Raw genomic sequence first — 14,768 nt, forward strand, 5'->3', positions numbered from 1 at the left:
AAATGATTTGCCATTGTTTCGCTCCGCTCTTCTGACATGGCCCAACCCTGTGAGTGTGGGTCCCATCTTGCGCCCGTTTCCTATGCTGGTACTACTTATGGTACGTGTCCTAATTACATTAACCCCGTCTCGCGGCCTGCCCCACACCACCTTGTCAGCAACTACTCGCTCTCACTTCTCCATCCCTGTGCCCCTTCTCCCCTGCCTGTGATCACCCACCTGCATGTGCTCCTCAGACCCTCCCCCGTACCAGGCTGCATTGGTGCACTCCCCCCCCCCGCCCCAGCCTGTACAACCCCCTTCCCCTGCCTATGCCCCTCTCCCCCATCTGTGCCCCTCAGCCTGCGCACCCCTCCTCCCTCAGCCTGCATCCCCTCTCCCGCCTGTGCCCCTCCTCCCCTGCCTTCTCTCCTCTCCCCCCCAGCCTGTACCACCCCCTTCCCCTGCCTGTGCCCCTCTCCCCACAACTGCACAACACCCCTGACCGCTTGCGCCCCTCCTGCCCCAGCCTGCACATCCCCCTCCCGCTTGTGCCCCCTCCCCCCAGCCTGTACAAAGCCCTCCTGCCTGTGTCTCTCTCCCCCACCTGCGCCTTTCCTGGCCCTGCAAACCCCTCCTCTCCCAGCCTCCACATCCCCCTCCTCCCTGTGCCCCTTCCCCCAGCCTGTACAACGTCCTCCCCTACGCCCTCCCCCGGCTCCACTTCCCCGGCTCCGCCGCTCTCACTTTCGGTTTTCTCTCCCAGTCCCGTTAGCGCCGGGGATAAAGGATCCATCTGTCGGGGGTCGCGTCTGCGCCAGTCGCTCCCATGGCTTATTACAGCGGGCAGCTGGCGCCCTATTTCAAGCCGGTGAGTCTCTCTCAAGGGGAGGGGGACGGGGAGAGGGACCCCGGGGCTTGGCTGAGACATGGGGGGGGGGCACAGGGAGAGGGACCCTCGGGCTTGGCTGGGGCGGGGGGGGGGGGGCAGGAGAGAGATCGGGGAGAAATCAGGAAGAGTTATTTCTTGTCCCCCTCCTCCCACCCCCATTTTGTAGCAGCTGAAATGTTTCTTGGGTTTCGCTGTTATCCCCAAGTTGCTCCTCCCCTGCCTGAGTTGGAGCCATTACTCCTCCCAAGCCCCTTTCTGGGCGCAGACTGAGTCACTGCTGAAAGTGACCAAGGACCAGATTTCCAAAGGTGTGCCGGGGCCAAGCGCCACAGAGGGGCACCTAGTGGGATTTTCAAAAGCAACCGGGCCCCTTCAAAGGTCCCTTAGAATATGCACTAACGACTTATGCTAAACCAGTGGTTCTCAACCAGGGGTACGTGTGCCCCTGGGGGTACTCAGAGATCTTCCCGGGGGTCCATCAACTCATCTAGATATTTGCCTAGTTTTGCAACAGGCTACATAAAAAGCACTGCCAAAGTCAGTACAAACTAACATTTCATAGACAATGATTTGTTTCTACTGCGCCGTATGCTAGACACTGACATGTAAGTACAATGTTTATATTCCAATTGATTTATTTTATAATGTTATGATAAAAATAAGAAAAGCAGCCATTTTTCAGGAATAGTGTGCTGTGACACTTGCATTTTTATGTCTGATTCTATAAGTTTTTAAGTGAGGTGAAACTTGGGGGTACACAAGACACATCAGACTCTAGAAAGGGGTACAGTAGCCTGGAAAGGTTGAGAGCCGCTGTGCTAAACTCTCTGTTCACCCCTGTATTTGGCTGTGACACTCTGAGTACCTTTCCCAGACTCGGAGCTCTGTGTAGCTTGAAAGCTTGTCTCTCACCGACAGACACTCATCCAATAAGAGATATCACCTTGTCCACTTTGTCTCTCCAGGCACCAAACTCGTAAACGTTTTTGAAAATCCAATAGGCCCCCTTCTGTATCTTTAGGCACCTAAATACACTGAGAAATGTGGCCCCAAGTGTCCCGGGTCTGGTAGAGAAAGTAATATGGCACCAGGGTTCATAAGCCAGTGAAAGGGGATGGGGTCACAGCAGTTCCTTGGAAAAGACAGTAGGCCCAATGCATTGCTGCTGTAAACTTCAATAATACCGAGGACAAATTTGTCCCAGTGACTGCGTTTCTCACTTTTGGACTAATGCATTTCACAGCTTCTTGGAAAAAGCCAGGTGCTCTTTAGGAAATATGATTCTCCACTGCCCTGCACTTTGTGTATTCATCTACATCGGAGTGCAAAATGCTGTCAAATCAGAATTTCTGCTGGGAATATCTTTGTACACCTACTTTGCACAGGTGTAAATAATTACACAAGGTGTTTCCGGAGTGTATCTTTGAGGGACAGGAAATGGACAACATTGACCAACAACCCAGAGACCCAAAATCGAAAGGCGCACTGTTGCCAGGGTTGGGGTGATGAATGATCACAGCAAAGAAATCTGTCGAAACAAGAGGAAATCTGTCTTGTTAGGTTCCTTACAAATAAAAGCTTGCAAGTTTTGCACCTATAATCTCCTCTTCGTATTATTCTTTTACCATTGGTATAGGAAATTGTAGCATGCTTACACTCAAGTCCTCTGACAAAAAATGATACACATGAAAGAACTAAGCCTGAGAGGAAAAAGAAACTCAGATTAAAATATATATGTATTTTTTAAAACCACAAAATCAGTGTTGGTCTGTGTTGTGAAAACTGGAATGATCTTGTTTTTATGCTTCTGTATGCAGAACAGATATAATTTGCTTGGGTAATGTTGGGCTGTTTGCTTGTTTTGTTACTTCAAGCAACTTCTCTTTTTGTTTCGAGCTTCTGAGCAGCTTCTGAGTAGAACCACACCAGGAGCGCTTCCACCAATTTAGGGAGGCTGAGAGCCTGGGTCTCAGCTCCGGGCGCAGATGGAGAAACTGAGGCACAGGAGGGGAAGTAACTTGCCTGTGGTCACCCAGCAGGCTGGGGGCGGAGCTGAGAGTTGATCCCAGGTCTCCTGAACCAATCCATTATTCTGTCCACCAGGCCACACTGCCTGGCAGGAAGGAATGCTGACTGTTACCACTCGGTTTGACTGAGCTTTGGCTGTTTCATCTTGTGGAGCTGGACTGTGAGGGATGTGCCCGTACACAGCAAGTCATGCTCTTTAGGAACAGTCCTCAGAGAGAAATTTTGCAGCATACTGACTTCAGTTCATCAGGCTGGAATTGTAGTGACTCGTCAGGCGGAGGAATCTAAAGCCACAGCCAGATGAATGGGAGATGAACACCGATTCAGGATTAGAAAAGTGGTTTAAATATTGTACCCTCTAATGTTCACTGTGTTGCTTTCTTTCTGTTCCCCAGTCTCTCCCATTTACTGGCCCTATTCATGGCGGTCTTCATGACGGATTGATGGTTATCATCAGTGGAACTGTTCTTCCTACATGTGACAGGTGTGTGCTTGTAGGGATACGGCTGCTCCACTCCTGTGCCTAAAATCAACTGTTGAGAATATTGGAGCATGACCAGGAAGAGGTTAGGAGGTTAGCTCTAGTGACTCAGAGGAATTTGTCTGTTGGAAAGTTTCCCCCATTCCCAGAAATACTGATCCAGTTCTAATCTGTTGACAGAGTCGTTCAGATGTGGCTTTGAGAGCGTGCAAGATCAGGCCTGACGTTACAATAATTGATACTATAGGAAATGCACCTTTGAGAGATGTGCTATCGCAACAATAAACAGTTCCAATCTTATAATGTGCCAGTCATGCAGTTATCTCAGAAGGAAGGCCAGTTAAAACACTGGTAATAGGCTCAGTAGCGTTGAAACATGCATTGTAAATATTCAAGTTGTTCGTTTGAGCCCTGATCCTACAAATATTTACTACTGGGAATAGTCCTAAACATTATGATTAGTTCCAATAACTTCAGTGGGACCAGTCATGGTAAAAAAGTCTCTGCCCAGAAGTAAGCGTTTGGAGAATCATAACCTTAGTTGGTTTTCAGCAGGATAAAATCAGTTAGCACAGGCTTAGCTAAGTCTGAACACTATGAGGTTTGTTTTCACAATAGACTAGATTGTGATAATACATTACTATGTTGCTTTAAAAAGCAACAAAGAGTCCTGTGGCACCTTATAGATTAACAGACTCTTTGTTGCTTTTTACAAATCCAGACTAACACGGCCACCCCTCTGATATGTTGCTTTAGACTTTCCGTGTAGAAATGTTGCAATGAAGAGACATCTTTAAAAGGGAGCAGAGGCTAGTCCTCTATAAAGACTATTTTGGATACAAGCACACTAGATTTCTTAACCATGCTCAGTTTAGTTCATCTTTGTACTTTTTTCCTTCACAGCTTCAAGATAGACTTTCAGTGTGGATCCTGCCCAAGTCCTGATATTGCTTTTCATTTTAACCCACGATTTGAAGAGGGTGGATGTGTGGTTTGCAATACTTGTGAAAGTCAGAATTGGGGAAGAGAGGAGAGGAAATATGAAATGCCTTTTTTAAAAGGTTACCCCTTTGAGATTCGGGTTTTGGTAAAACACGATTCATTCCAGGTAATTGTTAATGCTGTATTTTACTTGCAAATTCATTATAAAATGGCTATTCTGCTCAATCAAGGAACATTCTCACATCTGAAGAATTATATTAAAACAATTCTCTTTTATAGGGAATCTTTAATGGGAGTCTTTCCGTTTATTTGAATGGGAATGGACTAAAACTCTGCTTACTTTTGAATATTAGGCCCTGATGCTGCAACACTTGTGCCCATGTTTAATTTTACACATGTGAGAAGCCCCATTGACTTCAGTGAGACTGCTCAGATGAGTAAAGTTAACCATGCGCATATGTGTTTACAGGATTGCGGCCTTAATCCATTTAGATAATTCAAAGACTAGTCAGTGTTACCTGAGTTCTTAGTCAGTTTCTAGTAAATTTCACTTTTGGGTTCACAGGCACTAGCACAGTGCTGCAGTGTTTTGGTTGCAAAAGCTGCAGGGAAATGTTGGTTTATTTTGAATTGATTTTTGTAAAATAGATTTTTGTAAAACTTCATAGAAATATTTCTATTGTTCTTAGGTTTTGTAGTTTTTTTAAAAATCAAACCTTACATTTTCTTATGGGCATGAGACATTATCCTTTATTCCAAAAGAATAACTTCTGCTTTTTACACATGACAGGTTGCTGTAAATGGAAATCCCTTTGTGCAGTACAAGCACCGAATTCCACTTTCCAAAGTGAACCACCTTAGTGTGTCTGGGGGTGTGGATGTGGCAATCATCAGTTTCCAAGATACTGCTGTAAGTGCCTATTGCATGTATTATTGTGTTTCAGAACCACGAGGGGAAATGGAGAAACTCTAGTATTTGCAGAGATTTGGGGCATGATCCAGTAAGAATCTGAGTACATCCTGTGAGTTGCTGAATATCTCAATCCGGCCTTGTCCCCACTAGTGCTCCCAATGGTGGAGCTTTACCAGTGTTAGACTGACAATGGGGAAAACGCTAGCGTGGACAGAGTGCAGGTATTTTTTTATTGCCATATCATGCTCCAAGATGATAAAAAGCCAATGCCTGTCTGTGCTAGTGCTTCCAGTTTTGCCAACACAAATGGAACTGCAACTAAGCTAAACCAACAGTGGGAAAAATGCCAGTGAACTGAGTGAGCTCTGAGCTCAGTGTGGGATGAGGATGTTCTGATCCTTTCAGGACTCATTGGGGTACTTGCAGGATTGGGCCGTTGGTTCTTAAACCCAATATTTTACTTGTAAAAAAAATCCTCTGTTGTATTCCCGTATTTACTGAACTGGAGGCAAGCCTTTCAGGGAAATAGTAATGAGTCTACAGACAGACCACCCTGTGTTATAAAGCCATTAAGTATGAAAAGTCAGGGGACTGGATTCCATGCTCGGATTGGAGACCTACAAGGAACTTGTAGGTGCCTACAAAGAACCAGTGGTGTCGCCGATTCTGATTCTCTCTGAGTCAGTACTAGACCAATGCCCCAGCAGGGGGTTAGAAGAGGCTTCATTCTTTCATGTATTTTTAAGGCCAGAAGGGACCATCAGATCATCCAGTTTGACCTTCTGAATACGACAGGCCATTAGTTGTTACTCAGGACTTCTGTATTAAGTACAAAGACTTTAGTTAGACCATAACATTTTAGTCCTCTGGAAACTAAAATGTGTGTCATGGGAGAAACCAAACTGCCTGTAGTAAAGTGGTCATTAAGGGGTTAACTGGGTTACTCAGAGCAGTGGTTTTCAACCAGTGGTACACGTACTCCCACAGAGATCTTCCAGGGGGGGTAAGATCAACTCATCAATTATTTGCCTAGTTTTACAACAGACTATATAAAAAGCACTAGCAGAGTCAGTAGAAAAAAAAATTTCATGCAGACAATGACTTGTTTATCCTGCTCTGTATACTGAAATGTAAGTACTATATTTATATTCCAATTGATTTATTTTATAATTATATGGTAAAAATGAGAAAGTCGTCAATTTTTCAGTAGTAGTGTTCTGTGACACGTTTGTATTTTTATGTCTGATTTTGTAAGCAAATAGGTTTTAAGTGAGGTGAAACTTGGGGGTACACAAGACAAATCAGACTCCTGAAAGGGGTACAGTAGTCTGGAAAGGTTGAGAGCAACTGGCTCAGAGTATTATGGTTTGAGCCATGCTCCACCCTTCCCTCATTTCCTGTTTCATTAGTGTGTGTTTTTCTCACACACACACAGACAGACAGACAGACAGAGAGTCTGTATATAGTTGAGTAAAGCAGGAAGTTCCCAGCCTGCAGTACTGTAAACAAAGTGTGTTTCTTGTGCACTTGCACTGAGTGGTCCCTTTACAAAACTGTCACCAGTGCCCGAGGCCCTTGCAATGACAGAGAATTATTAGGTGAGATGTGCCTATATGATATCAGCAGGTGAACTACACTCTGTGCTGCAGAGGAAGGCAACTTCCCACCCCCCTGCCCAGGTCCCAGTCAATCGGATCTGGGGGGAAATTCCTTCTCAACTCCAACTCTAGCAATCAATCTGACCTGAGTATGTGAGCAGGAGACAGCAGCCAGGCATTTATAAATGCTGTGCTACTGCAAGAACTGTCTTTCAAATTAGATGTGAAACCTAGGTGCTGACTCCTTCTCTGTGTTAAAGATCCTGGCTCTTCTTGCAAAAGTTAGGGGTGTGAACCCTCCTTTCCTGTCCAGATTCCAATGTAGGTAAATTAATTCTTCCTCCAGGAATTCTCTTTGTACTTTCAGTTGAACACAATATACTTTCTTTGTATCCTCTGCCGTTTTACAGTGTGGCGGTGGTCAGATAAACTGCAGCCATCGGTGTGCTGGTAATTGAGTGCTGGGTGAAGTAATCTGAGGATTGTGTTGTGAAGCTTAACTAGTTAAAGTTTTGAAAGTACTGTGAGATCCATGGATCTGTGCAATTCCCTCGAGAAGTATGCAGTGTTATGTGTAATATCAGTTTCTTGCAGAGATGTACTTACAACTAAGGGTATCTCGTGGATAATTGTCCAGATTATTTGATTTGTATAACATCTGCGATGTTTCCTGTTTTCTGGGGTGAGGGTGGGGCTGGGGGGAAATATAAATGACTTAGGAGAATAAAAAAAACCCTCTAGATTCTAGTAATTAAGAAACACACTTTTATAATAAGATTTTCCATGCCCAGAGCAAACTATAACCATGCACAATGACATAAATATTTCATAATCTAGTATTTGACATATATTTAATCCTTCACAAAGATCTCTGGAATAGTTAGTATTTAATATACAGTGATTGTCTTATTGAATCAAATTTTACAGGTGCATTTGAGCATTCTTAATTTGTAACCTAACTGAAAAACTAAAGCCCCTCATTGTTTTCCCATATTATGATTCCTGTTTCTTTGCAATAATCCTACTGTTGTGTATAGATTTCCCCTCACTGATGTTTGAGCAAAAGGGAAGGGGCAGAGTCTTCTCACTGCTTTATCTGGTGAATTAGACATTGGGCTGAATCAAGTACCACAATAACCGGGTGTAATTCTGAGGAACTTTAATGAATGCTAAATTTTCCATACTCCAGGGCTGCCCTTGGCTCATGGCCTTTAATCTCTTTCCCCACTGATTCTCCATTGCAGATCCTGGTTTACTTTTGATGCATTGGGCAAGGAACTCATCTGAGGATTCAGGGAAAGAGTGCAGGATCTGGTTCAAATCTAGTTTTTTAAGTCAAGGTTGAAATAATTTTGATTGTGCAATCTAGTCTAGTGAACACTGGGGCTACCGAACAGAACTAGCTCACTATTTGACACACATTGAAGATTCTAGCAGTGAATTAAAAGGACTATTACAGGAATACTGAGGAAACTTTCATGGTATTTACCCCCACACCTGTCTGCTACCAGTGCTGTCACCATTAGTTTGGAATAATAACGGCTGGAAAATTCATGACCATATATGTATAAAATACAATTTTTTTTTAAAGAATCATCAATTTAAACAGAAATATTTAGGGGAAGAAGAGCAGGATTGAGAATGCAATTCCAGCATGTTCTCTGGGAGGTGCGTGTCATCACTAGTGTGGAAATCTGTTGCTTAGAGTGTCTAAACATGTCCAACATATCTTACCCTAACAATCTGTCTAGTTCATGTAACTGTTTCTGCATCAGTACTTCTAATAGTAAATATTCATGGTTTAATGAGAAGGCAATTGTAAGTATTACCTTTGTTGATAACACGGGGGAATTGAATCACAAACAGAAGCCCTGATACAGCAAAGCTCTTAAGCAGGTGCGTCACTTCACGTCAATGGGATATAAGCATATGCTTAAGCACCCTTCCTAAACAGGGTTGCTTTCTTGAATTTGGGCCAGATGAGGGCCATATTTGCTCACGTTGGGGAGCACCGTACCTTACTCCATGTGTACTCCCAGTTCCCAGAACTCATGGAATAAGCTATTTCTCACTGTGAGTCAGGGTGGCGGAATCTGGCCCTTTGACATTTGCCCAGGCTTGCGTATCAAGCTCGTGGAAGAGTGTGTACCCAGGTCTCCTGACTCCCAGACGGGTGCTGGAATCACTAGACCACATTGCTTCTGTCAGCTGATTTTGCCATTGGACTAATTTTTTCTTTTTCATAACATTTAGCCCCCAGGTGCTTGGAGCGCTAGAGCAGCTGGGATCGTAAGTGTTTAATTTAACTTCCTTTTTGCACGTTGTTCCTTTTGTTGGCTTGTATCAACCAAAGTTGGAAAACAGAGCAAATCTGACAAGCTATATTTATTTCAGAGTAGCAGCCGTGTTAGTCTGTATCCGCAAAAAGAAGAACAGGAGGACTTGTGGCACCTTAAAATTTGTTAGTCTCTAAGGTGCCACAAGTCCTCCTGTTCTTCTTTTTATATTTATTTCTTCACCCCACAAAAAATCCGAAGCAAGAATTGTTCAGTAGCCACAGGATTCTGAGTAATTTTATCAGAAAGAAACATATTGTCAGAGCATGCAAAGATAATAATGGCAGTATGCCAAAGGAGAGAAAAAAATATCACTGTCTGGGCTTTCTTCATGACGTTTTCAGGGTTAATTTGTATAGTCACAAAGATTCACTTGCATTCTGTGTTGCTAGTGCCTCCTAGTGGCTATTCTTTTATTTGTTAAGTACCAAGGTTGTCTTTTGCTTTTCAGACCAGTGCAGCTTTCCCACCTACACAGTTCGCTCCTGGATCAACATATAGTGTGAGTTCAAGTGATGCTGAATCCATTTGTATTAAATTAAGGGAAAATGTTCTGCTTGGTTCAGTGGGCTAAATAGAGTTCTCTTTTACACCATGTAAGTAGAAAATAATTCAATTTGCTTGAATAGCGTTAGTCTGGATTTTATTACATCCGTGTAACTGAGAGCAGAACATGGCCCAGCCCAATATTCCAGGTCTGCTAGGGCAAGCTTAGGAAGAACTAAAGCAGCCAACTTTTACCCTTCTCATTCATGTGTGCGCGATATTAAGACTCCAGACTGGTGCTTTTGGATGGATACTAATGTGAAATGATTGTCTTGGGGTCCAATCCTGTGAGGTGCTGAGGACCCTCAACTTCCATTGCTGTCAAGGAGAGTAGAATTAGGCCAGTGTTTAGTGCTTTTGGGCCCTTTTCTTTGTTGTGTGTCGCTGCTGAAAACTCTGCTCTCGGAATTCCGTGAGGTTCCGGGGGTGTCACTAAGAACAGAATTTGTCTCGGTGACTCTACTTTAGGCAGCACAGATAGAAAGCTTTTATTAACCAAATATCTAAATAGGGAGCTTGCGATATCCCCTTTCAAAATTGTCATTGGAACCACCTCCGCCTCCTCCCCCCCCCCCACTTTAAACCACTGGTGTGGTTTACAGACTTTTAAAATCATTACACAGAAGTAAGGCACAGTTAAAAGAACGAGTGGGTTACCTTTAAGAATTGGGAGTGTGGCTCTTGTGGAATCTGTAAGCACACTTTTGTTTTAACTCTGTCTGTTTATCATAGAATAAGAGGGTTGGAAGGGACCTCAGGAGGTCATCTAGTCCAACCCCCTGCTCAAAGCAGGACCAATACCCAGACAGACTTTTGCCCCAGATCCCTAAATGGCCCCCTCAAGGATCAAGCTCACAACCCTGGGTTTAGCAGGCCAATGCTCAAACCACTGAGGTATCCCTCCCCCCACGGCTGCCTGTTCAGATGTGTGAGATCTTTTCTCCTTTCCTTTCTGTTTGTAGTCAAATCCTGCTTTCCCACCTGGTCCATACCAGCCGCAAACTTATGTAAGTCTTTATAACGTTATTTTGTGGTTGACGTCACTGGGGAGGTGGGTACTTTTTAAATCTGAAGTGCTGAAAGATCAGATGAAAAAGAATTCCGGCCGAGAATGTGATTTCAGAGAGCCGAAAGACTGTCAGGAGGAGTGATTTCTCTGAATTGTCACATTGGGAAAGAATAATGCCCACCCGGTTATCTAACAGTGGAAAGGTTATTGTACAGAACAGCTTTCTTATGGGAAAGGTTCCATAGCCATTGATGGACCTATGCTCTATGAACTTGTCTAGTTCTTTTTTGAACCCTGTTATAGTCTTGGCCTTCACAACATCCTCTGGCAAGGAATTCCACAGACCAACTGTGCATTGTGTGAAAAAATACTTCATTTTGTTTGTTTTAAACCTGCTGCCTATTCAAGTAAAGTGACCCTTACTTCTTATGTTATGAGAAGGAGTAAATAACCATTCCTTATTTACTTTCTCCACACCAGTCATGATTCAATAGACCCCTACCATATTCCCCCTTAGTCGTCTCTTTTCCAAGCTGAAAAGTCCCAATCTTATTAATCTCTCCTCATACGGCAGCCGTTCCATACCCCTAATCATTTTTGTTGCCCTTTTCTGAACCTTTTCCAATTTCAATATATCTTTTTTGAGATAGGGCCACCACATCTGCATGCAGTATTCAAGATGTGGGCGTACCATGGATTTACATAGAGACAATATGACATTTTCTGTCTTATTATCGATCCCTTTCTTAATGATTCCCAACATTCTGTTCACTTTTTTGATTGCCGCTGCACATTTGAGTGCATTTTCAGAGAACTATCCACAATGACTCCAAGATCTTTCTTGAATGGTAACAGCTAATTTAGACCCCATCATTTTATACGTACTGTTGGGATTATGTTTTCCAATGTGCATGACTTTGCATTTATCAACATTGAATTTCATCTGCCAGTTTGTTGCCCAGTCACCTGGTTTTGAGAGATCCTTTTGTAGCTCTTCTCAGTCTGCCTGGGATTTATCTATCTTGAGTAGTTTTTTTTATCATCTGCAAATTTTGCCACCTCGCTGTTTCCTCCTTTTTTCAGATCATTTATGAATATGTTGACTAGGACTGGGCCCAGCCTGCTTCCCAGCCCTGTTGGACAAATACACGCTAGCTCTGCTGGAGCCAGTGTGCTAATAACAGCAGCACAAGCAGTACGTACCCAGGAAGTCGGGCAGGCTTGAACTCAGCTCGCCTGAGCAACCTCGCATGCTGCCGCGGCCATTTTTAGCTCACTAGCTCAAACAGAACAAGTGTTTGTTTGTCTACCTGTGCTAGGAAACTCTCCCAGCTGCAGTAAAGACATACCCTTAGGCCTTGGCTACACTCGCGGATTCACAGCACTGCCGCGGCAGCGCGAGTGTAGTCGCGCCGCCAGCGCTGTGAGAGCTCTCTCGCAACGCTGCAAGTACTCCACCTCTCTGAGGGGACTAGCTTGCAGCGCTGCGAGGGAGCATGCAGCGCGGCAGGCGCTGATTACACTGGCGCTTTACAGCGCTGCACTCGCTGTGCTCGGGGGGGTGTTTTTTCACACCCCTGAGCGCAGAAAGTGCAGCGCTGTGAATTGCCAGTGTAGCCAAGGCCTTAGTGTCAGAAGCTTGATACAGTCAGTATTGCTTACCCCACAGTGCAGGGCAATGCTTAACGTATTGCAAGATTACTTGTGCTCCCTACTGGCAGTAAAATCAACCTCTAAATGGACCTGAAACATCCTGAGACATTTGTTGAAGGATCTGTCTGACTTCCTTTGTCATTTGTTTTTAACTGACGTGCATTTATTAGACTCCCATTGGTGAGTGAAAATAAAAAGGAAGCAAATATGTTCTGATTGATATTTTTTAAGCCTCTTTTCCTGTATCTTTCACTAGCCTGTGCCATACCACACTTTGATTGTTGGAGGATTTTATCCATCAAGATCTCTCATAATAACAGGGACCATTCCTCATGGTGCTGACCGGTAAGTAGCAGAGACAGCCCCGTGTCTCCATTGCAGCCAGATGTAGACTTCTCTGAAGTTCAGGGAAGATGTACTTGTCAGTAAGGGTTTTCCTTCCAGCGTACAGTCATTGTTATATTTTAAATAGCTGCCTTAGGGCCAAATTCTGCAATCCCTCTGCACACAAACACAGATTCCTGGCATCCGTAAGGTTTTTCCTTTATAACTGGCTGGTGTTTCTCCCTACATCTTTCCCCCTCAGTGGCTGCACAACATCCCTGTATGTCTATAACCACCACTACAAGTAGGCCAGGATCATTGGTGTTTAATTAACAATTTTGGGGTTCAACTCCCATTGACTTCAATGAGAGCGTTTGCATTGACTTCATTGAGAGTCAGTTGAGGTCACTATTCCTTCCACTGACTTCAGTTTCAGCCACTTTGTTCATCTGAGGGTAAGATTTGGCTCTTGGTTTGCAAATTTTAGCCCCGATGGCAAATTTTGCCTGGGCTGCCAACTGCACCCTAGATTTCAGTGATGCTTAATGTCAGTGGTGGGGTCTGTCTGTGTAGAATAACTTGCTGAGTCGAGGTGTCTGTCAAGACACCTGGCTAGAGATGCCGAGAGCTCTTGGAATCTCCTGGCCAGCTAATTCATTCAGTACACACAGCTGTGACATTTTCACCCTGCGGATTGGAGGAAAGCAGTTCTTCCACACAAGACAGAGCCTGCTTATTTAGATCTCATTAGAAGTTGTTGTAACACTGTGTTAATTAATCCTAGGAATGTGACATTTCAGTCAAGGCATTTTATACTAAAAAATACAGTGGTATATTACCAGGAGAGGACTGTGCAACTTGTAGATGCTAGTGTACATTGTATAAAAATGTATTTTCTCTAAAGCTTTCAAACCTTTTGATAAAGCCAAGCTCGTTGTTGAGTTTAAACATAAAGAATACAATAATGATGAGTAAAATTGTTGGTCAGAATTTTTAAGGGGGCCTCAGCCAAGTATTTTACTTTACACGGCAATTAATTATGAGAATAATGAATTGCAAGCACAGATGGCGACATTTAACTGCCTGACTTGTAGTCATATTCAGGTAACTGATTACCTGATTATCAGAGGAGTGGACGGCTTACAACTTCCATGTAAAGTGAAGGGAAACTGCAGTTGCTCAGCATCTTTGAAACTAAGACAGTAGGTGACTCAATGCTCTATAACAGGTGCCAACTATTAACTACTTGAAGCAGCCACAAATTGCAGCTGCAAAATAAAAAGATGCCTAGTTTATTCAAGTGGCTTAAATGCATGTACTGTAGTATTGCTCTTGATATTCACTTTGCACGTCACACCTTCTAGTTAATCATATTGTGTTCCCCCGTTAAAACTGTAGTGAATGTTGGTTGGTTTGTTTGTTTAAAACTGAGGGGGTTTCATGCATGTGATTTGTCTCTGGTGTGTTTAGATTCCATGTCAATCTGAAATGGGGCGAACACATTGCCTTCCATCTAAACCCAAGATTCTCTGAGAAGACCATTGTCCGTAACAGTCAGCTGAACCACCGCTGGGGGCCAGAGGAACGTGGCTTGCCAAGTGGCATGCCTCTCAGCTGTGGGCAGAGCTTCTCAGTGAGTAAAACCATTTTAAACTAGTCACTCGTTATGCTAATTGACAGGGACATTTCGCTTTTGGCCTTTGAGGCCTTTACATTCACTTAGGCACATTTAGGAAGAGAAATAGCACCTTAAATTGTTAAGTGGTTAATGACTCTTGGTTGTCCAATTTCAGACCCTTTAAAGGGGCCTGATTTTTCAGAGGGCAAGTGCTTAGCGCGCTCTGAAAATTAGGTCTTTTCAACATGTCTCAAGCTGACGGCCCAAAAAGGTACTGAAATCCCTAGTCACTCTTGAAAGTTTAGTATCAGGAGGTAGCTGTGTTAGTCTGTATCCACATAAACAACAAGGAGTCCGGGGGCACCTTAAGGACTAACAGATTTATTTGGGCGTAAGCTTTCGTGGGTAAAAAACTTCACTTCATATCTTTACCCATGAAAGCTTATGCC

General features: G+C 43.7%; 1 protein-coding gene across 1 annotated transcript in view; it reads left to right on the plus strand.

Moving 5' to 3' along the window:
* The first annotated feature begins 663 nt into the window (after nt 1–663).
* Nucleotides 664–14,768, plus strand: part of LGALS9 (galectin 9) — a 38,576-nt gene continuing 24,471 nt past the window's right edge. Inside the window, exons 1-9 of the mRNA XM_065573500.1 lie at nt 664–850; nt 3,295–3,383; nt 4,284–4,488; nt 5,113–5,232; nt 9,087–9,122; nt 9,621–9,671; nt 10,678–10,722; nt 12,634–12,722; nt 14,172–14,334. Of these exons, the coding sequence (XP_065429572.1) occupies nt 809–850; nt 3,295–3,383; nt 4,284–4,488; nt 5,113–5,232; nt 9,087–9,122; nt 9,621–9,671; nt 10,678–10,722; nt 12,634–12,722; nt 14,172–14,334 (840 nt within the window). The 5' untranslated portion in view covers nt 664–808. The remainder of the gene's footprint in view (nt 851–3,294; nt 3,384–4,283; nt 4,489–5,112; nt 5,233–9,086; nt 9,123–9,620; nt 9,672–10,677; nt 10,723–12,633; nt 12,723–14,171; nt 14,335–14,768) is intronic.

The sequence above is a fragment of the Chrysemys picta genome, chromosome 19 (genome assembly GCF_011386835.1).
Source record: "Chrysemys picta bellii isolate R12L10 chromosome 19, ASM1138683v2, whole genome shotgun sequence".
Lineage (NCBI taxonomy): Eukaryota > Metazoa > Chordata > Testudines > Emydidae > Chrysemys > Chrysemys picta.